The sequence below is a fragment of the Bolinopsis microptera genome, chromosome 10 (assembly GCF_026151205.1).
Source record: "Bolinopsis microptera isolate Bmic1 chromosome 10, MBARI_Bmic_1.0, whole genome shotgun sequence".
NCBI classification, from domain to species: domain Eukaryota; kingdom Metazoa; phylum Ctenophora; class Tentaculata; order Lobata; family Bolinopsidae; genus Bolinopsis; species Bolinopsis microptera.
Window position 1 is genome coordinate 8962198 of NC_087081.1, and position 22686 is coordinate 8984883.

A 22686-nucleotide genomic window follows, 5' to 3' on the forward strand; every position below is an offset into this window, starting at 1 on the left:
TAAAGCACAATGAATCATAATTTTGACTGTATAAATAAATAAACTTACCTACCTCCCCAGGGATCAGATTTACATTCTCTCTGGGTTAGACGACATAGCAAACAGTGACGGTTCCCCTGGTAACTCCCCTCCTATTTGATAATCACTGGTAACTACTGGTAACTACTGGTAACTACTGGTAACCACTGGTAACTACTGGTAACTACTGTTAGCTACTGGTTACCACTGGTAACCACTGGTAACTACTGGCAACCACTAGTAACCACTGGTAACTACTGGTAACTACTGGTAACCACTGGTAACTACTGGTAACTACTGGTTACCACTGGTAACTACTGGTTACCACTGGTAACTACCGGTAACTACTGGTAACTACTGGTAACTACGGGTAACTACTGGTTACCACTGGTAACTACCGGTAACTACTGGTCACTACTGGTAACTACTGGTAACTACTGGTAACTACTGGTAACTACCGGTTACTCCCGTCCTGCTTGATCACCTGGCTTCTGCCCATCACTCTAATGTCATACTGTCATATAGTTGACGACGTCATGATTGGTACATTCGACGTTTTGCTTGAGTGGTATGAACTATTGTAGAGCGAATGATACATAGTATAAAAGGTAAAATCTGGGCGATGTAAGTAATACTACTCTCGGTGTTGACCTGTTGTGTCCCTCTGGACCATATTTAAACATTAAAAGTAGCAACTAATGATCAAAGTGGAACGACACAGTAACTTACTAAGCAAGGCAACTCGCGTGAAGCGATAGATACAGACTTCATAAAATCGACTATTTTTAATGAAAAATGTATAACTATTAATTTACAAGTAGTGACGATATTACTAATTAGTTAATAACGTGGTTTGTCGTAGTGAAAGTTGTGCTAGTTGAGCTGTTTTAGAACTGAAGATACCCACGCTAATGACCGTTGTAGAAACTACTGTTTATTCCACTGTTCATAACATAACATTTTAACAGTGTGGAATGAGGAAATAAAATAAAAAATAAAATGTTATTTGGGAAATTAACTTAATAGTACAATAAAACAATTTTAACCACCAGAGGGTAATAGGGCATGAAGCTTTCAAGATTTGAAACGCTTGTTTTGTATTAAAATATTAACATAAAACATTACTTTGGATCAAAATATCATTATCTGTAAAAGATTATATATCTAATAAAGTAATAACGGGCCTCGGTGACCGTGCAATATTTATTTGATCGATGAGTTGCACAGTAGCTGATTCGGAGCGCAAGTCGGTAAATATAAGTTAAATATAGTAAATATAAGTTAAAATAGCCTACAATTATTTATTGCCCGAACCCACAAACCAACCAACCCTCTCTCGCAAACCAATCGACAGAAAATTATTTAGGAAGATATCTGCAACAGATTGAGTATCCGTCAACCCCAGTACCCATCAAACATATCTTTCTCAAGTGAGCCATGTGACCCAATATTAATATGAAAAATAATGAAATTTTGTACATTAACAGCACAAAAACTCGTGCTTATGCTCCGTAGCGGTAGAGTTGAGAGTATAATTGAATATTTTATAAAAATTAACTGATTATGCTATAATGCATTGTGGTCAATGCATTGTGGTCAATAATTTCCCCCGTACGAGGTCCAAGTTTTGTTAACCGTAGCTTTAATAAATCTCGAAATCTTTTAAGTTCCAATTTTACCAGTATAAGATCTAATAAAGATAAATAAAAATAAATTTTTTTTGCTGCAAGAGACAAGATATGTTGATACCTACTTCATTAATTCTCCCCTTATCCTGCACCGTTAAGAGATAGTTGAAGAAAGTACAGAAATTAGAAACTAAATCAAATTTATCATCTCTTTCATACACAGAGCGAGAAGGCTGTTATCTATAATTCAAATCGGCGAAAATGTTCTTGAATAAGCAATAAGCAATAAAATAAATATTATTTTGAATATAAGTATAACTGACTAAGCTGAGTGTCGAGTGAGTATTATTCACATTAAAACTAAGGTTATGTAAGTATTTCAGAATAGAATTGATAAATAATATTAGCCTTAAAACTATGATTAGCTGAATTTGAATATTTTCGTGATCAGTTGAACTATACAAATACCAGGGACAAAAAGAAATCGCGTCATGTACGGAATCGCGATTTTTCCCATTATTTGCGACAAATTTTATGTATAGTTTAATGTATAGTCTGTTAAAATCGCGGTATCGCGAATTTTGTCCCTGACAGATACTGTCTATCATGCACCAAGTTATTTATAGCGAACAGTCCAAATTAAAGCAATACAATAAAATCTTGTTGAGAAGGACAGTTTTGTATTACGGCTCGTTTTTTAAGCTTTGAAGTTCAATCTGAGATATGTTCAATGGTTCAATGTGAGTCCACATTTTTGATATGTCAGGATCGATGATAAGAATACATTTTGGCGTGTATTATCATTAAACTCTTGAACTTCATTATGCATGAATTTATTTAATTTAATTTGTTATGACACTTGACCAAATTCTCTGCTTTAACATTAAAATAAAAAAGGCAGCGCCTCGACCAAATAAAAGTAAAACTATTTTTCAGATTATTTGAATCAAATAATATAATTCCTGTAATTTAATTTCCTTATTACTTGACTCTTAAGGGTGGGGGGGGGGGCAATGGGTATTTTTTGGGAAACTTGATTTCGAGATAGCAGTTGACCAACAAACTGGGACTAGTGACCGGACTTTTGAGGGGCTCCCGGACCCCAACCGCCCATATTTGGTCCAAATTAGGCCCAATTTAGCAAAAATACCCTGAAAATGCCCGAAACCAAGGTTTTAGGTGCTCTACTTGTAGCTATAAGTGGTCCCCTGAACTCGTACATATAAAATTTCATCAAGATTGGACAAAAAGTGACTGAGTTATGAGCGAATATCGGGAAAGTTTTGTTATTATTATTATTAAGAAAAGCGTTCCAAGTATTTTATCCAGTTTTATACTCTCAAGTGTTATTGTGTTCAACACTAAAATCAACCTTAAATCAGTAATCAATAAAATGTAAACTAAAAGATTAAGTAAATATAACTACCTTACTCGGGATTATTACGACGGGTTTATTAACGACCGGTAAAAATATGGTTCGGGAAAAATATGGCGAAATTGCTCAAAACCCACCACATTTTCCCGGTCGCCATTTTACCGGTGTCCAACCTTTCAATTTTAGATTCAAAAATTTTGTCTCAGATGTAAATTTTCTTATTAGAGCTAAGCAAGTTTAGAAATTTTCGCATTGCTAAAACTTGAGAAACAAGTCGAATTATCAATAATTAAATGTTTACGTGTATCAAATAACCATTATGACTCAATTTGTAGAAAATCTTCGAAAGAATGCATCGTTCACATTGTTTAGAATTATGAATAAATGACTGATGAAACTGATTCATGTAATTGACAGTTTTAATTAATTCAAGTTTTAATTTAACTGTTACTTTTACTTTGAGTCCTATTTCATTATGTAGAGATAGTCAATACCTAAGAAATTAAAAATTGGCCTATTTAAATCAACTTTGACAATAAGGATATATGACAAGAATTGGGTAAAAAGGTGAATTTTTTGCAATTTTAGCCAAATGAAGTCGAAAAACCTACAACAAGTGTCCCAATAGTCTTCTTTAGTGAATATACGACAACGATTAAAATATGAGCACCCATACCCCTTGGGAAGCCTAAAAGCTGAGTCGGCGGGTTTATTAACGACCGGTGAAAATGTGGTTCGGGAAAAATATGGCGAAATTACCCTAAACCCGCCACTTTATCCCGGTCATAATAATCCCGAGTAAGGTATGTTAATGTATAAGGATTAGTGTTTCGAACTAAATTATTGAAGGAACCGATCTTCATAGTTTAATAATCAATATGCTCTTTCATGAGACCTCATTCATTTGATAAATAATAAGTACTGTTAAAATATTCATTCATATTGAATTTGTTTTTTTATTTGTCCAATAATCAAAACAAATTAATACCTGAAGTTCTCGCAATATGCAGTTTCGTGGGCCTCCGCCAAATAAGTAGATCTTCTCAGCATGATACTATGTCACATTATCACAGTGCTGGCAAGCACGACCTGCACGATCAGCGTTGTCTTTATTGGGGGTATACTATGTACCCCGTTTACTATTATACCCCCTTTGATACACACGTTGCAAGCCTCTTTCGTGCACGTGAAGCAGATTTATTTTTAGTTCAAAACATTCTATTTCAATGTTAAAGATGACAGGAATAAGTAATAGTTATGTGGATTGTGGAGGTTTTTAAGAAATTTGCGCAAAATATGCGCCATGAGCATGTTATACGAAATTAGGTTAAAAACCCAGCAAACAGATTGTCGTGAAGTACCTTATCGGACCTTATTTGGACGGACATTAATTGAACGCTGTAGGCCCTAACGTTCATCTTAATGTCCGTTCAAATAAAGTCCGTTCATCTTAATGTCCGTTCAAATAAAGTCCGTTCAGTTAAGGTCCGTTCAAGTGAAAGTCCATTGATTTTTTTAAAAATGTTTCCACTGCGAACCTTTATGTCTGTCGATCCAGAATATGACAACTATGATCATGAGAAATTTCTTGTGCCGTAAGTTTACAACGGAAAGGTTCATCTTGGTCTGCCGGAGGCACAGAAAACTCTACTAGTAGTATAGTATATGATGTTTTCAAGGTGTTATATACTCGTTTTAGCAGTTTTAGTACTAGACATGAAACAGTATTTTAGCGTAGTATTTTAGGGCTTTTATCAGTGTACGACATTTAGTACAGCAGGGTAGTGCAGAGAGTTTAGTTTAACACCTCTGTTTTGGCGAGTAGAGAGTTCATTTTAACATTTCTGTTTTGATTATCAGAGGGTGCATTCTCCCTTTGTCTCAAAAGTTTGACTTGAATGATCTTATTTTTTTCCACAAAGTTCTGAACAATTTAATTCCTGTATCGCTGCCTCACTATCTATCTCTATATCAGGGCACTTCTCGACTAAGACGTTGCCACCTCGACAGTCTGTCTATTGTGTCATCAATTTTACCTAAGTTAAGTCAGAATTCACACACCTTATGTACCTCAAATAGCCCACTGGCAAAATCATTTTTCTACAGAACTCATATACTGTGGAATGGACTCCCTTTACAGGTAAGACAGATTGTGTCTACTAGTCTTTTCAAAGCTGAGGTCACTAAGCATCTATGGAAATGTTTATTGGATAGTGAAACAACAGCCTAGCCTAGTCTCTTTGCTCCCCATATTATTATTATTTTTGTTTTATTAATTTTTTATCTACCTTCCTATACTTTCAACATCATATCACACTTCACCCGCACACCTTCTCACACATTAATGACCATATCAGACCTGTATCTAATGTATCTGGAATTTGACGTATTGAAATACCAATTTTGACTATATATCCACAGTTATACACCATAGATTTGTTTGTTATTAAATAGTTTTTCATAAATTTTTGGATTTAGATTAATTCGATGTAATGGGTCCAAGTTACTGCGGACATAGTTCACTATGTGTTTACCGTGTTTGGGTGCCCATCATATTTTACAGATGGGGGCGATATTTTGAACGATTCTATTTTATATTCATCTATTGCTGTACTCTGTAAAATTTGAAAAGTATTTAATAAAAAAAATTTTAACATCTTTGTTTTGGTTACAAGGAGGATAGTTTGGGAATTGTTAAGAGATTTCTAGAACGAGTGGGAGATTGTTTATACAGGGTGGGCTAAAAGTCAGTGGGCATACGTTGGCCTTAATAGCTTCTTCACTGATTGCCCAATTGAAATAATTCTTTCTGGTATTACTTACTACCACCACTGGCTCGAGGAATTTGTCAAATCAAAAAATATTCGAGTTCATTTTTTTTTCAAATGAAGGTTCATTTTTGCATTTATTTGACTGTTTGAATAATCGGATCGAACTAAATTTTATTGGATTGTGTTTGGTTATTCGAATTACGTTTGTCCTTTAAAAAATTAGAACTGTAGCTTCTCAGATGACCGAGATATGAAGCATAACGAGTTTATTCATTACGTGTGATCAGGTGATTGGTTTACCTAATCACTTGATTAGGTGAACCTGTTAACCACCCCGTTAAACATTATGGAAATTGTTAAGGGTGCCCAATGAAGGTGTCGTGTCACGGTGTCACAAAATCACCTAGTCAATTTTGCTAACGAAGTACAACTACACAAAATGCTTGATAACTTTAAACTTCGTCATTTCTAATCTGTTTTGCCTCATGTTTTCAGATCATATGCAACATTTAATACTCTACCTTGATTGACTATGTCAACCAATCGAGATCGTTGCGAAGCAAGAATGCTAGTTCGCGCGGCGCGTCGAAGCGGCGAAGTCCTTCAATACTCTACCGTCTCTGAAAAAATTAGGCCTTCGGCATGTTCAAAGAAAACAGTATAGGTGTTTTAATATCGTTTTAATATTGAATGGGCGTGGTCTAAAATATTCGAATTTGCAAATTTTGACGACGGAATCCTCGAACCAGTAAGTAGTAAAGTACAGTATGCCATCTGCAAAGCAACAGCTCTCAAATATAAAACATGGTCGGTGGAGCTATTAAGGCCAACGTATGCCTACTGACTTTTGGCCCACCCTGTACTATCTGGGGATATTTAAGACTAAGAGTGGGCCTGTTGGATGGCAGGACACACTTTTTGGTTTTAGTACAGTACTTTAGTAATCGCAAATCTGAATTTATGGGATATTAATATTATATTGAGGAGCTAGTCCCCGCCAAAATGACAAACTTGTTCCAGCCTCTAGATATTATTATTACGGTAAATCGTGTTGCCAAGGACATTGTCCGACGTTGTTATCAGGCACGTAGCCAGGATTTTTGTTTGAGCCTGGGGGGCCCTCGGCGGGCGAAGCGAGCCGACGCGTCCAACCCAGCTGCGGCAGGGCTAGTACTAGTAGTAGGTAGTGCGCCATCGACAGTGAGCCGCGCGTGCCGACTGTAGGATGGTTTTTTAGCGCTAATTTCGGCCAGCACAATTTTTTCAAACAAATAGATATTACGTATCCTTCCCGACCTCCGATTGCAACAAAAATTGGTAAGCTTACTCATAGATTTACAAGGAAAGTGTCCGAAAAGTTTAAAGCATATCCAACGTAACCATCAGACATTATGTTACAGCTAAAAGCAGCGTATTTTGCCCCATTTTTATCACTATATCAACTCCGATATCCACTAAATTTTTCGGACAGTTGTGAAAGCCCTATTGGAAGGTCGTCGCCAATTTTCAGAATGATCTCATGCAAGGAACTGAAGATATATCCAAATAATACGACAAAAATCAACGAATTTGGTCAAATTTGGTCAAATTACGCGACTTTTACAGCTAATTTTGCTCCAAAAGCCGCGCATCATCAAATATGGCACCTAGGCGAAACTCACTGATATTTCCAAAAAGGTATAACAAATTTGGTATTGTGAAAATTCTCACAGTCTCTAGAAAACAATGGTACAAAAATTTTTTAAATCCGAGCAAGTTTATTTTTATGGTGCACCCCCTACTAGTAGTAGTAGTGAAATTAAAAAAAAAAAACAAAAAATGAAAAAAATTTGGATTTTCGATGGTTTTGAATGCCATGTGCCTTCTAGTATAGTGTTCATAATATTACAAAGTCCAATATATAAGGTATCGCTTTATCAAACAGTGTTAAACCAATAATTTTTATTTAACCTTAATTTTGCTTCTGGTAGGGGGTACGGTGCACGATAAAAATAAACTTGCTCGGATTTTAAAATTTTTTGTACCACTGTTTTCTAGAGACTGTGAGAATTGTCACAATACCAAATTTGTCATACCTTTTTGGAAAGATCAGTGAGTTTCGCCTAGGTGCCATATTTGATGGTGCGCGGCTTTTGGAACAAAAGTAGCCGTAAAAGTTGCGTAATTTGACCAAATTCATCCAAATTTGACCATTTTTGTTGTATTATTCGGATATATCTTCAGTTCCTTAAATGAGATCATTTTGGAATTCCAATTTAATCAATAATGTCTGATGGTTGGATATGCTTTAAATTTTTTGGACACTTTCCTTGTAAGTACAGTCTATGAGTAAGCTTACCAATTTTTGTTGCAATTGGAGGTTATTTGTTTGAAGAAAATTGTGCTGACCGAAATTAGCGCTAAAAACCATTTTACAGTCGGCACGCGCGGCTCACTGTCGATGGCGCACTACCTACTTCTGGAACATCGATTTTTACTCATTTTACAATTACATGATTCAAAAATGACTGTTTTCGGGCGGTTGAAATTGAAGCTGTTGCTCCAGCACAGACTAATTAAAAGCCCATGAATACAATTTTAATTACATTTAATTTTATGGAGGAGCCCTTATTTTACTGCAACTATACTAGGTACTACTATGATTTTAACCAATTTTAATATCCCGTATGCGATTTATTTGGCAGGAATTATAGATCACATACAGAATATCAAAAGTAGAACATTTTACTTCCTGTATGCTGTAATTATATATTTTCTTGACTGATCTATAGCTATTGTGTCAGGAAATTCGAAGAAAATATAGAATAGGAATGTGTTGTCGATTATGCTCACAACTTTCCTACACAGAAAAGCATATCTCTGGATAACGTGGTTAATTTCGCCATGTGGTATCACGTGACACAGTTGCATGCCTAGTACTAGTTACCTGGGGACCCCAGGCTATTATGAATATGTTCATAAATTTAAAGATTCGGCGGAATGACAGGCTGAGCGCCGCCCAGTAAATAAAGTACTAGACACTAGTAAATGGTCGCTGGCCCTGTTAGGAGTTAACGGGTGATACTTTTATAAAATATTTGTTCAAGACCGTCGAGGAGTCCCACTCGGCGCGTGTCTTGGTTCGTTATAAACCTACAATACAAGTTATATAGTAGCAAGTTTAAGTGACGTATTAAAGTTAACCACTGCTCGAGAATGATTTATTATTTAACGTGGCCCTATCAGCTTGAGCTACGTGTTTGTAAATTGTTTGTCAAAGTATATAATAATCTTTTATTTTCGAGATTTATTCTTCGATTCACCTGTTTCCTTTATTCAAGACTAACTGTACTTAGGAATCGAATTCCCGTATGCGATTTATTGGGCAGGAATAAATCACATGCACATACAGGAAATCAAAAGTAAAACATTTTTGTAGGTTTACAACCTACCAGGACGCGCGCCGAGTTGGACTCGTCCAATATATGGAACAGATATTTTACGAGTATCACCCGTTAAAACATTTTACTTCCTGTATGCATACAGCATATATCCTGTATGTTTTCTTATTAGATCATTGATCTAATGGGTCAGGAAATTCGAAGAAAATATAGGATAGGAATGTGTTGTCGATTATGCTCACAACTTTCTTGCACAGAAAAGCATATTTCTTGATAACCGTTGGATTTGTATGTAAGTTTAATAGGTTATGCGGAGTATAAGTGTATCGATGTTTGAGTGTAGACACGTGTTAGTCGGGTGGACTAGTTTTAACTTTTAACCGCTGCTCGAGAATGATTTAACGTGACCCGATCAGTTACGTGTTTGTACTTGTAGTTGTTTGTCGAAGTATATAATAATCTTTTATTTTCGAGATTTATTCTTCGATTCACCTGTATCCTTCATTCAACACTAACTAAGGAATCAAATTCTAGCCATTGGATCGTAAAATCGTATTACAGCACTAAATTGTGTGTAAGATTCGAATTGAAGTAGTAAGTGATACTCGATTTATATCGTATAATTAAACCTGTTACAGCACTGACTGCTTGTGAAGGTTTTTAGTTCTACTTCTATTATTGTACGATACTAATTTAATTAATTTTATTTATCGTACCTTCGTAACATTTTACGATATCACCTTATCGTATCTTCAGCTCTTTAACTTATTTTGCGATAGCCATAATAGGACTAGTTACTAAATATTGTATTTACCGTGTTGAACTAGTGTACGATACTGTTCATCGCATGCGTTATTGTGATTATTGGTCGCTGTACCTCTGAGTGAGTGCAATGTGACTGCGTATTGTGAGAGTTTATCACAGGTACGCACTTCAGACAGCACTTTTACTTCTAGGAATAGTCTGGTTGGGACCAGGGACAAAAGGAAATCGCGGCATGTACGGAATCGCGATTTTTCCCATTATTTGCGACAAATTTGATGTGTAGTTTAATGTATAGCCTGTTAAATTTCGCGGTATCGCGATTTTTGGCCAAAATAATCGCGAAATCCTTTTGTCCCTGGTTGGGACTAAGTTTCTCGATTCAGTGATAAATACTAATAATCCCAGAATGTGTGTGTGTGTGTGTGTGTGTGTGTGTGTGTGTGTGTGTGTGTGTGTGTGTGTGTGTGTGTGTGTGTGTGTGTGTGTGTGTGTGTGTGTGTGTGTGTGTGTGTGTGTGTGTGTGTGGTGTGTGTGTGTGTGTGTGTGTGTGTGTGTGTGTGTGTGTGTGTGTGTGTGTGTGTGTGTGTGTGTGTGTGTGTGTGTGTGTGTGTGTGTGTGTGTGTGTGTGTGTGTGTGTGTGTGTGTGTGTGTGTGTGTGTGTGTGTGTGTGTGTGTGTGTGTGTGTGTGTGTGTGTGTGTGTGTGTGTGTGTGTGTGTGTGTGTGTGTTTACGGGGCTGATTTTTTCGGTATAGTGCGGACAAAACTCTGACCAAGCCTAATGATTAAGATTTTATAAATCGGCCGGTTGTAAATGGTTAAATTGATCATTTTGTGATCAAATGTAATACTTAAGTGTGTGTGTGTGCGTTTTTTATTAACAGCTTCTTTATTTTATTTAATATAATTGACTTAAAATACCGGCCTTAGTACTTAATAGTACAAACAGATCCGTCTGAAAAAATGTATATACCGAAATATCAAACATTTTTCCATTTCGAACTTTTCGAACATCTGCATCCCGAACCCATTTGATGAAGTTGATATGTGATATAAGACACTGATTATGTGCACATATTTCAACATTTTTACTGCAGCTGTTTTAAAATAGTTTCTTAGATTTTCTGCATTCAAAATTGTTTTATTCATGACTCTGAAGTCTGAAGTTTTATCGAAATCGAAAAACATTTTAAAACTTATACTGCTTTACAAAAGTTTTACTTTTACTCGGAAATTAAACTGTCCAAAAAACTCCTGTTCTTATTGTCAATGTCATTGAGACTGTGGGAGCTTGCTCACTTGACCAAGAAGACGTTTCTTCTTTCTGTCTCCTACTCCTAGATTCTAGAACCTACTTAAATTAATTCTCCATTCGGTGGTCAGCACGTCGACGGCACACGACTACGTTAACTCCAACTAAAAGTACCACGTTTACGTCTTAGAAGAGCCATCCAAAATTAAATGTAATAGCTAATATATAGCTTCGATGTCCTCTTTGTTTGATAAGCTCAATCTCGGTGGACTATTAGTGAAGCATGAATCACTCATGATGAGTGAACATCAACAAACAGTAGATTTATTGGCAACCGCTATTGTTTCAGTATTCAGAGAATTGAGGAATTAACAATTAAGGGATAGCAGTCTTACACAAATAAATTTTCTGAAAACATATTTCACCCAGCTAATGGACAAACAATGATCTGAAAAATTCCTGAAATAACAACAGATGTAAACTTAAAGAACAATAGACTTCCATGCAAATAGATCGTACTCTCTTGAAGTGCCAGTTTATAGTTCTTGATGACGTTTTCGATGTTGTAAATTTGTTTGTAGATAGATATATCATATGTGACACTTTTCAATAACATTTCGATCCATCTATTGAACCAAAAGAGGTTTTATGGTTTCTACTTTTCTGGTGGTTCTTAATTGAAACGGCCTTAGATTTAGTGTTCAAACATAGTATTATACATATGACCACGGTACGACCACGAAAACCAGCTTGACAAGTGGCAGAGTGGCTATGAACAAGTGGCAGAGTGGCTATGAACAAGTGGCAGAGTGGCAGAGTGGCTATGAACAAGTGGCAGAGTGACTACTGGCTATGAACAAGTGGCAGAGTGGCTATGAACAAGTGGCAGAGTGGCTATGAACAAGTGGCAGAGTGGCTATGAACAAGTGGCAGAGTGGCTATGAACAAGTGGCAGAGTGGCTATGAACAAGTGGCAGAGTGGCTATGAACAAGTGGCAGAGTGCTATGAACAAGTGGCAGAGTGTTATGAACAAGTGACAGAGTGGCTATGAACAAGTGGCAGACTGGCTATGAACAAGTGGCAGAGTGGCTATGAACAAGTGGCAGAGTGGCTATGAACAAGTGGCAGAGTGGCTATGAACAAGTGGCAGAGTGGCAGAGTGGCAGAGTGGCAGAGTGGCAGAGTGGCAGAGTGGCAGAGTGGCAGAGTGGCAGAGTGGCAGAGTGGCAGAGTGGCAGAGTGGCTTGGTTTGGTTGTAGATCATTTTATATTTTGCGCAGTTTGTTTCGTGTTAACGTTGCGTATCATGTCACGTCATATTATTACATCTACAGCACGATCGACTATATACGATTCTTTAAAAGCATACCGCAATCTTGATCTTCATTCTTCGGCAAGAGTAGGGAAAAAATTCATTTGCTAAATTTTTTTTAATTGTCAAAAAAAAGATTCGGATTTTTGATGGTTTTGAATGCCTTGAACATGAGAAGGCACTACCACCTTGGTAATTGCCCGGCTATCTGTATTATCACTGACACTAGTCTAGAAGGAGCACTTAGCACATAATCGAATTTATGATGGAAATCCGTATCACTTCAAGACTTCCTCGGTTCTACTTCTATTCGATTCTTCAGTGTAACCACGGATCTTAATGTCTCTAATTAGAGACGAAAAAATTTATGTTGTATATCAACGAAATTCAATTTCCCTGTGAAGTTGGACGAATTTATTCGATTTAGACTCGTGCAAAATGATATTATAAACCAATTCAGCCACGAAATACCGTACAAAAATGTGATAAATTTCCTGAGCTGACGTGGGCTGATCTTGGGGGGAGGGGGGGGGGGGGTTATTGTTTAAAGGTGTGCTTAGTTGGTTTATTTCCCTTGTCTTGCTTATAGTTATAATTCAAAAGATTATGTTTGTTTGTCTGTATATAGCTTGACCTATGGCATCCTTTTCTAATGTTGCAAAATATTTGTCGCACGTGTTGAATTTAGTTTTATAATAAATTTGCGGCGGCGCAAATCAGAGTCTTAGAATTACGCGGGAAATTACGCGGGAGTAATTGGAGTATGGGTCAGTTCGTTTTATGACGTATCGACTACGTTTGCTTAGTATACTTTATTCCTACCGTTTTATTACATTTTTTACTTTATCTACCTATCACTATACAGTATACATATTTAATCTTAAATTATCATTTTAGTGGAACTATGTAAAAGGGGATCGTTGCTAGCGTTAAAACTGTTTTAACCCTGCCATAGTCAGTTGAAAGTCTGATAGCATATGTTCCGTTTGATTTGACCAAACTAATGCATTTCATTGCTTTATAATGTATGTACGACCGCCCACGTGCAAATTAGCCATTAGGTAGAAAACAGGGAGTTGCATAGTAACTATGGTAACGGTGGTGAACATGCACGTGCAAAGATTTGTGAGCGACATTTTGATCGATTTTGCTGTTAAAACATTAACGTTGTGTTTAACTTAAGAAGCAACATGCTCTTTGAGCAGTTTAAATTAACTTGCTGATTTTCTGCACACTAAATTAGCTATTAGCGGAGACTTGGATGAAGTCCTGGCAAGCACAACTATGAGTATGGTAGCCATGTAGAGTGTAGATTCTGTACGGCAGCAGCAGCTTGCTTCTGAAAAACTTTCATTTTATTATTCGTTTTATTTGCGATAATCTAAATAGCGCTATGTGCTATTTGTGCGAAAGTGTCGCACCCGATAGTTTGAAGAGTTTGTGATATTCGATAGCTAGCGCTGTTGTCAGTTAGCGCAAGTTAGCGCTAAGTAGCGCAAAATGTCTAAGTAGGACTTTGCAATATTATTCGTCAGCTAACCAATGCTAACGAGTACTTTCGACAGCTAGCGCTAGCAATATATTAAAATTTCGACTTTGTAAAGGCACCCTGACATTATAATCAAAAAGATATGATATTTGACCAAACCCATAATCATGGGTAGAGTGGACTGCTGCCATTGTTTCTCTTTCCCAAACAAAAGGAAATGATATTAATTTGAATAACCGTCCGCAAATGCAAAATGATACCGAGATTGAAACCGGTCGCTCGCTTTTCCCATTCATATACAATTGTAATAGATTAAGAAGAACTACCCGAAGGCAACTGTACTCGGCAATAAAGATTCAATAAACATCAGCTAATTGAACACTTACTACCACCCTTATCCCGAAATACCAAGTATCGACCCGAAAGCAACCCAAAGAGATTTTTACAGCATGTGATTCAGATTGATGTAATTTATCGAAACTTATTAAAATCCGTAAGCCGTGAATGAATGGGAAATAGTTAAGGAATTATTCACAATGTCTAGGAAAACATTTTCGACAAGCAGTTTTCTGCAGGAATGTGTTATCCATATAGTGTCAGGAACCACCCCAAAGAGTTTTGAATCTGGATCTGATTGGGAAAAAAGTTAGAGCAATTTTCTCCAAGCGCCTGACTCAGCCTGAGAACCGCACTTCTATTCAAAACTCGTTATTATTGTTAGAAAGACACCTATAAGGAGCCCTATAGGGGGTGCAAAATGACCGCAATAATGACAATATGTGGGGCGAATCAGTGTTTCAGGGTTATCATAGTATTAGTTCAATTGATCTATTTAATTTCATCCTGTTCGGCGAGGTTGGAATCCAAGTACTGTCCAGTGTCCGGTTATTATTAATAATTTAGCACGTGAATTTGCACTGCTAAAGTAGACACTTAAATTTACTTATATATTTCTATTCCACTTCATCTTTGCAGGTGCACTATTTTTGTTGTCTTTGTTGTGCTAAATCCAGTAATTCAAATAAAAAATTAACCATTTTTTCTTGTTCTCATCATTTTCTGTTAATGTTATTCCAGGATGCTCCAATGTTTTACCGGGACTTGCAAATCAAGGAAGTGGAAATTAAAATATGGTGTAAGTCGTTACTGTTTGTAATTCGAATCAATAAATCAATTATTTCATAGACTGTAATCATCATTATACACAAAGGTATTGGCTAACTCTCAAATGTTCTCAACCAACTGTCCTATAGTAATAGAAATTCATAATTTTTTTTTGTTTGTAAAATGGGGCTAAATCTGACGTCCAGAATTAAGTTTTTAATTCAATTCCTATCACTTTTTACCGAACCATATCAATGCTATGTTTAGAACCTGTAATATTAAAGTAATATGCTTTTCAAACAGTGAAATTAATTTAAAACGTAAACCCATTGCAAATGTGATTTATGAACAAAACTTTGCTTGATTTTTATTACATTTTAATAATTTGTTCATGTTGTCATTATTGTGCCATTAAATTAAAGATTAAAAATTGATATGCCATTAATTGCAGTTTGACGATTCATTACATTTGACCTCACTTTTCCCTTAAGGTTTGATAGAAGTAATGTTTTCAGGGGTGCCCATCGGGGTTTTTATTTTTAACTGGTTGTGATGTTAACATTAAATTAGTCCATTTGAGACGATCCCCTTACGAGGGGCTTTCAAACATTTAACTACTATAATAATAATAGTAATAATAATATGCATAGGTATATATAAGTATAACGTATTTTTCTTTCATTTAAATTCCATTTTTCTTTACAGATAAAACTGTTGCTGTTGGTTGCTGCAGGGGCGGCACTATTTGAATATCCGATCATGCCGGTTTCTTTTTCCTACTCCTACACTACGTTCAACAAAACAGATTCAAGTTTGGAGCAAGCGGGCTACGACACAAACAAAGACACAGGAGAAACATCTGCAGCAGTGTTTCAAAATGAAACAGAAAACGTCTTAGTCGACGAAGCACTGCAAGGGGGCACGGTGGGAACCGAAGTGCTTTCCTTTCAACGCGACGAAAGAAACACTATCACACCTTCTTTTAAACAGAAAACTACACATATCAAACCTTCCTTAAATCAGAATTTGTCTGAATCTATCGATAAAGTTGAGAGCTTTTTGGCCAAAGAAAAAAGTTTACAAATACTGTTTGAGGAGTCAAATGACGTGTTTGATCTTTTACCAGAAACATATATGCCTGATTACAAGAGTTTTTGTTGGTATGATAGTCAGGAGGAATTTCAGTGTTTAGCGTCTGTGTATTTAGCAGGGATGCCAAAATGTGGCACCACGGACCTGTTTGATAAACTCATGTGGCACCCTCAGCTCACTGAACAATCTCATTGCGAAAAAGCTACCGATTCTCAAAAGGAGTATTTCTATTGGTCAAGATTAAGAATTGGACGACCGAGATGGTTTCTAGCGAAACCAAAGGGCCCCGTTCCCAAACAATTATTTAGTCAGTTTTTAGCGGGCACAGGGTCAGAGAAAGTGAAGAATAACAAAGAGGCAAGGATAGTAGATGGGACACCCTCTTTATTGTGGGACTTGCGAGGATGGGAGACTAGATACCCGGGACTAGATGAGCCCCCTTATCACAATGCAGACTTAATTCATGCTGTTACTCCGGACGCTAAAATATTGGCTATGGTTAGAAACCCTACTGAAAGACTCTATTCAGAGTATCTCTACTTTGGGCGTGGTGGAACTCCACAGAAATTTCACCTCGAAGTTGTTGTGGAATTAAAAAAATTTAATAGTTGCCTCGAGAAGAAAACACTTAAAAATTGCTGTTACTCTTCAGATCATGGTCTCAAATTGAGGATTGCACTTGGGGTTTATGTTTGCTTCATCAGCGACTTTTTAGACGTATTTGGGGGTAACCTTTTAACAGTAAGTTTGAATGAATATCATTCGACTCCGATAGAAACTCTCACCAAAATTTTTAATCATATTGGTGTAACAAAACCAAATTTAGAAGATTTGGGGAATTTTATAGAAAATTCTAAGACAAACAATGTGAACACAATTGCGAAGTTGAGCATTGGTAATATGCTTAATGAAACTGAAAAGTTATTGGATGAATTCTATAGCCCTTATAACTCCGAGCTATCGAAGCTTTTAGGGGATACCAAATTTCTTTTTCGTTAAATCTATTATTGTTGTAAATATGAAAAAGCGTGTTTCATTGTTTGGATCACTGATTTGTGATTGCTGGACTTGGCTTGGGTTTGATCGCCTGTCAGCTATGGATTGAGACTATGGATAATTCAGTATAATTAAGTTAATTAATCTGAATACTAATGTTTTTCAATAGAACGATATTAGGATTGGCAGATTATCTTGATTTATCAGCGAAATTGTATTGCTTCAAGTTTTCAAGTTTTTTTCGATGGCCTTAATTACTACCGACTAAATGAAATATTAGTGGATCGGATATTTCTGAATCACCCACTTTTCTGTCATTATCCAACTTTATCGGAATTTGGATCAAATATTTTACCAAACCCCATAATTAGGTAGAGTTTGATACGTGTTGCGGTGAAAAGGGGCATGCAACGTATGTCAAGGTAGTCAGGTAGAGTGGACCGTTGCCAGTGTCTCCTTTTCCCAATAAAGGAGAAATGATTATCAATTTGAATATCTGTTCTCAAATCTGAAATGCAAAATAATACCGCTTTTCCCTAATTCGGTGATCTGTGAAGCTGTGACGCAGACGTGAGGATGTGAGTGTGATGGTATCTAAAACTCACAATTTAGTGATCAGAGCCGCGCCTGACGCCTCATCCAGTAATTTTATCCGCTCAGTCGAAAAAGTTAACAAATTAGGCGAGAATTACAGACCACAGTTAGTAATCCAGTAAGCCATTATCACAATGCTGGCATTATATTTGCCCTTATATTCACAACACTATTTACCCCCTATACTATTATATCCCCTTTATTGTTTTCCAGCATTAGGACTCATCGAAAGTAGTTCGGCAGGTATATTTAAGTAAAAAACATTCTAATTCAATGTTAAAGATGACAGGAATAAGAAATAGTTATGTGGAGGTTTTTAAGAAATTTGCGCAAAATACGCGCCAGCATGTTATACGAAATTAGGTAAAACACCCAAAATCGCCATATTCAGGTGCCTTAAAAACCATGTTAAAATTGAGTTAGAGATCTGAAACTTTGCAGGGCGTCTAGACCTTGTCCAAATCGACTGTTAAAAAATTTCATGTTTCAGGAGTATCGGGAAGTGGGTTTTCTGGAACCCCTGTTTTACAACAGATTGTCGTGAAGTATAGTAGGTATATAATATGTATAGATGTATTTTACCAAAACCCATAATCATGGGTAGAGTGGACCGCTGCCAGTGTCTCTCTTTCCCAAACAAAAGGAAATGATATTAATTTGATTGACCGTTCTCAAATGCAAAATGATACCGAGAATGAAATCGGTCGCTCGCTTTTCCCCCACAGATGCCTTTGGGTAGTTCTTCTTAATCTATTACAATTGTAAATGAATGGGAAAAGCGAGGGACCGATTTCATTCTCGGTATCATTTTGCATTTGAGAACGGTCAATCAAATTAATATCATTTCCTTTTGTTTGGGAAAGAGAGACACTGGCAGCGGTCCACTCTACCCATGATTATGGGTTTTGGTAAAATATCATCTCTTTTTGATTATAATGTCAGGGTATTTTATAACGTCGAAATATAAACTGATATCTTCATTAATATTAATAAGGAGGAAGTTTCCACGATTTAGAAATTTTTCCTTTAAAAACATTTCCTTGTGTTTAGGTAAGCATATCGGTCGATCACTGACTGAATATGCCACTTTATACTCATTCAAGTTGGCATTAAATTCATATATAATGACATTAAAAAGCAGAATTTGTTGGAAATCACGAATGAGCAAAATTCTCACTTTTCGCACGTGCAAACTTTGAGCGGACGTTGCGTGCGCATCCAATATTGAATCGCCGTAAATTTTTGCGTGTAATTGTTTTATATATAGCTTGATAAGCATGCAAAGTTTCAAAGTATTTCAAGAAGAACTGTAATCACAACGGCACTCTAAAGTTGACAGAAAATGACGAAAACAGCAATTTTCAGTGATTTTAGCAATTTTCTATCAATTTGGGCGTGTCCCCACGTGTGCAACTTTTCGATTTTCAACTTTAAAACTAGCCTAATGCACAATTTATACCTATAGGAAGCAGAACTGAGCTCCACAACCCAAGGCATGGCCCAACACCAGAGAATACTAAATCACAAAATATTGACGTTTTTATAAAATAATTCTTCAAAAAAGCACAAACTTCAATCACGAATATCTTTATGAAAGAGCAAGCTAGAAAAATTTTCCGGTAGATTTTCAGAATGCTTGAACAATTATCTAAGATAAAAATTCCTCAGATTTTGAATTCAATTACTTTTTAATGGTGTAAAATCATTTTTAAAAGTTATTACTTTGTCAAAAATCAAGTTTTAAAAACGGTTAACTTGATGACGTCATCAAGGGGTGTTCATGACGTCAAATAATTTGTTTATACAATGTAAACTAAAGTGCAAACAATTATTTTCAAGACCTGTGGTCGGAAATGGCTGTATCTAAATCTTTTATACTTTTGAATCTATGGACAATTAAATACAGGCTACAATTGACTGGCAAAGCGTCTATCCCTGAATATATGTATGTATGTATGTATCACGACAATCTATCGTAAAACAGGGGTTCTAGAAAACCCATTTCCCGATGATCCTGAGACCTGAAACTTTTTTTGCAGTCGATTTGGTCAACGTCTAGACGCTCTGAAAAATTTCAGATCTCTAACTCGATTTTAACATGGTTATTAAGGCTCCTGAATATGGCGATTTTGGGTTTTTTACCGAATTTCGTATAACAGTGCTGGTAAGTATTTTATGCAAATTTCTTAAAAATCTCAACATAACTATTTTTTATTCCTGTCATCTTTGACATCAAATTAGAATGTTTTGAACTAAAATTAAATCTGCTGAACGACTTCCGATGAGTCTTAATGCCTGAAAAACTCCTGCCGGAGGCGGCGGCCTTCGGCCGCCTCCTCCGGCCGGAGGGCACGCTTCGCGTGCACGAAAGAGGCTTGTAACGTGTACCAAAGGGGGTATAATAGTAAAGGGGGTATAATAGTAAAGGGGGTACATAGTATACCCACAATAAATGCACCGGTCGTGCTTGCCAGCACTGTGATAATTATAAAGATGCAATTTCAACGGTTTAAAATTGCCTTAAAACATTTCCTTGTGTTTGAGATAGCATATCTATCGATCATTGACTGAATATGTCAATTTAAATTCTTTCAAGTTGGTATCAAATTCATATAATATATTGTTTTACTGTTGTGGGAAAGCAGAATATATTCGAAATCACGAATGAGCAAAATTCTCACCTTTCGCACGTGCAAACTTTGAGCGGACGTTGCGTGCGTATACAATATTGAATCACCGTAAATTTTTGCAGAGTGGTATTTAATATATAGTTTGATAAGCATGCAAAGTTTCAGAAGATTTCAAAAAGAACTTGGATCACAACGGGACTCCAAAGTTGATAAAAATCGTGAAAATCAAAATTTTTAGTGATTTTAGCTATTTTAAATCAATTTGGGCGTGACCCCACGTGTGCAACTTTTCGATTTTCAACTTTAAAACTAGCCTATAACACAATTTAGACCTTTAGAAAGCAAAATTGAGCTCCACAATCCAAGGGATGGCCCAACACCAGAGAAAACTAATTCACAACTTTTGTGTTTTTATAAAATTGTTCTTCAACAAAAGCACTAACTTCAATAGCAAATATCTTTATGAAGGAGCAAGGTAGGAAACTTTTCCGGTAGATTTTCAGAATGCTTGAACAATTATCTAAGGTGAAAATGTCCTCAGATTTTGAATAAAATTACTCCTTAATGGTTTTAAATCGATTTGAAAAGTTGTTACTTTGTCAAAAAACAATTTTTAAAACACTTAATTTGATGACGTCATCAAGTGATTATGATGACGTTAAATTATTTTTCAATATAATCAAAACTGAAGTATAAACGATTATCTTCAAGACTTGTGGTTCAAAATGACTGTATCTTTTATACTTTTGAATCTACGGACACTTAAATGTAGGCTACAATTGACTACCAATTGACTGCCAAAGCGTCTATATTATATATGCTTCACGACAATCTGTTGTAAAACAGGGGTTCCAGAAAACCCACTTCCCGATACTCCTGAAACATGAAATTTTTTTTACAGTCGATTTGGACAAGGTCTAGACGCCCTGCAAAGTTTCAGATCTCTAACTCAATTTTAACATGGTTTTTAAGGCACCTGAATATGGCGATTTTGGGTTTTTTACCTAATTTCGTATAACATGCTGGCGCGTATTTTGCGCAAATTTCTTAAGAACCTCCACACAACTATTTTTTATTCCTGTCATCTTTAACATCGAATTACAATGGGGGTAAACAGTAAGGGGGGTAAATAGTAAAGGGGGTAAATAGTAAAGGGGGTAAATAGTAAAGGGGGTAAATAGTAAAGGGGGTAAATAGCAAAGGGGGTAAATAGTAAAGGGGGTAAATAGTAAAGGGGGTAAATAGTAAAGGGGGTAAATAGTAAAGGGGGTAAATAGTAAAGGGGGTAAATAGTAAAGGGGGTAAATAGTAAAGGGGGTAAATAGTATTGTGAATATAAGAGCGGCGGTCATGCTTGCCAGCATTATGATAAACGCTTTTTGCAGTCAATTGTAGCCTAAATTCAAGTGTCCGTAGACTCAAAAGTATAAACGATACAGTCATTTCGAACCAAAGGTTTTAACGATAATCGTTTATACTTTAGTTTACACTATATCGAAAAATAATTTAACGTCATCATCATCACTTGATGACGTCATCAAGTTAAGTGTTTTTAAAACTTGATTTTTGACAAAATAATAACTTTTCAAATCGAATTTAAACCATTAAGGAGTAATTGTATTCAAAATCTGAGGACATTTTCACCTTAGATAATTGTTCAAGCATTCTGAAAATCGACCGGAAAATTTTCCTACCTTGCTCCTTCATAAAGATATTCGCTATTGAAGTTAGTGCTTTTTTGAAGAATAATTTTATAAAAACACAAAAGTTGTGAATTAGTATTCTCTGGTGTTGGGCCATCCCTTGGGTTGTGGAGCTCAATTTTGCTTCCTAAAGGTATAAATTGTGTTATAGACTAGTTTTAAAGTTGAAAATCGAAAAGTTGCACACGTGGGGACACGCCCAAATTGATTTAAAATAGCTAAAATCACTGAAAACTGTTATTTTCACGATTTTTACCAACTTTGGAGTCCCGTTGTGATCCAAGTTCTTTTTGAAATCTTCTGAAACTTTTCAAGTTTTCATGCTTATCAAACTATATATTAAATACCACTATGCAAAAAGTTATGGTGATTCAATAATCTATGCGCACGAAACGTTCGCTCAAAGTTTGCACATGCGAAAGGTGAGAATTTTGCTCAATCGTGATTTCGAATATATTCTGCCTTCCCACGATATTTAAATGGCATTATATATGAATTTAATGCCAACTTGAATGAGTAAAAAGTGCCATATTCAGTCTGTTATTGACAGATATGCCTACCTAAACACAAGGAAACGT

At 36.1% G+C, this 22686-nt stretch overlaps 1 protein-coding gene across 3 annotated transcripts in view; it reads left to right on the plus strand.

Moving 5' to 3' along the window:
* Positions 1 to 17388, plus strand: part of LOC134822287 (carbohydrate sulfotransferase 15-like) — a 77344-nt gene extending 59956 nt beyond the window's left edge. For 2 of the 3 annotated variants that reach the window (XM_063833203.1, XM_063833204.1), the window contains one exon: positions 61 to 2682. In XM_063833203.1, coding sequence (XP_063689273.1) covers positions 61 to 139 — 79 coding nt within the window. In that variant the 3' untranslated portion in view covers positions 140 to 2682. Of the gene's footprint in view, positions 1 to 60; positions 2683 to 15066; positions 15125 to 15798 lie in introns of those variants that run through there. The other variant, XM_063833202.1, reaches the window with a different exon arrangement.
* The last annotated feature ends 5298 nt before the right edge of the window (positions 17389 to 22686 follow it).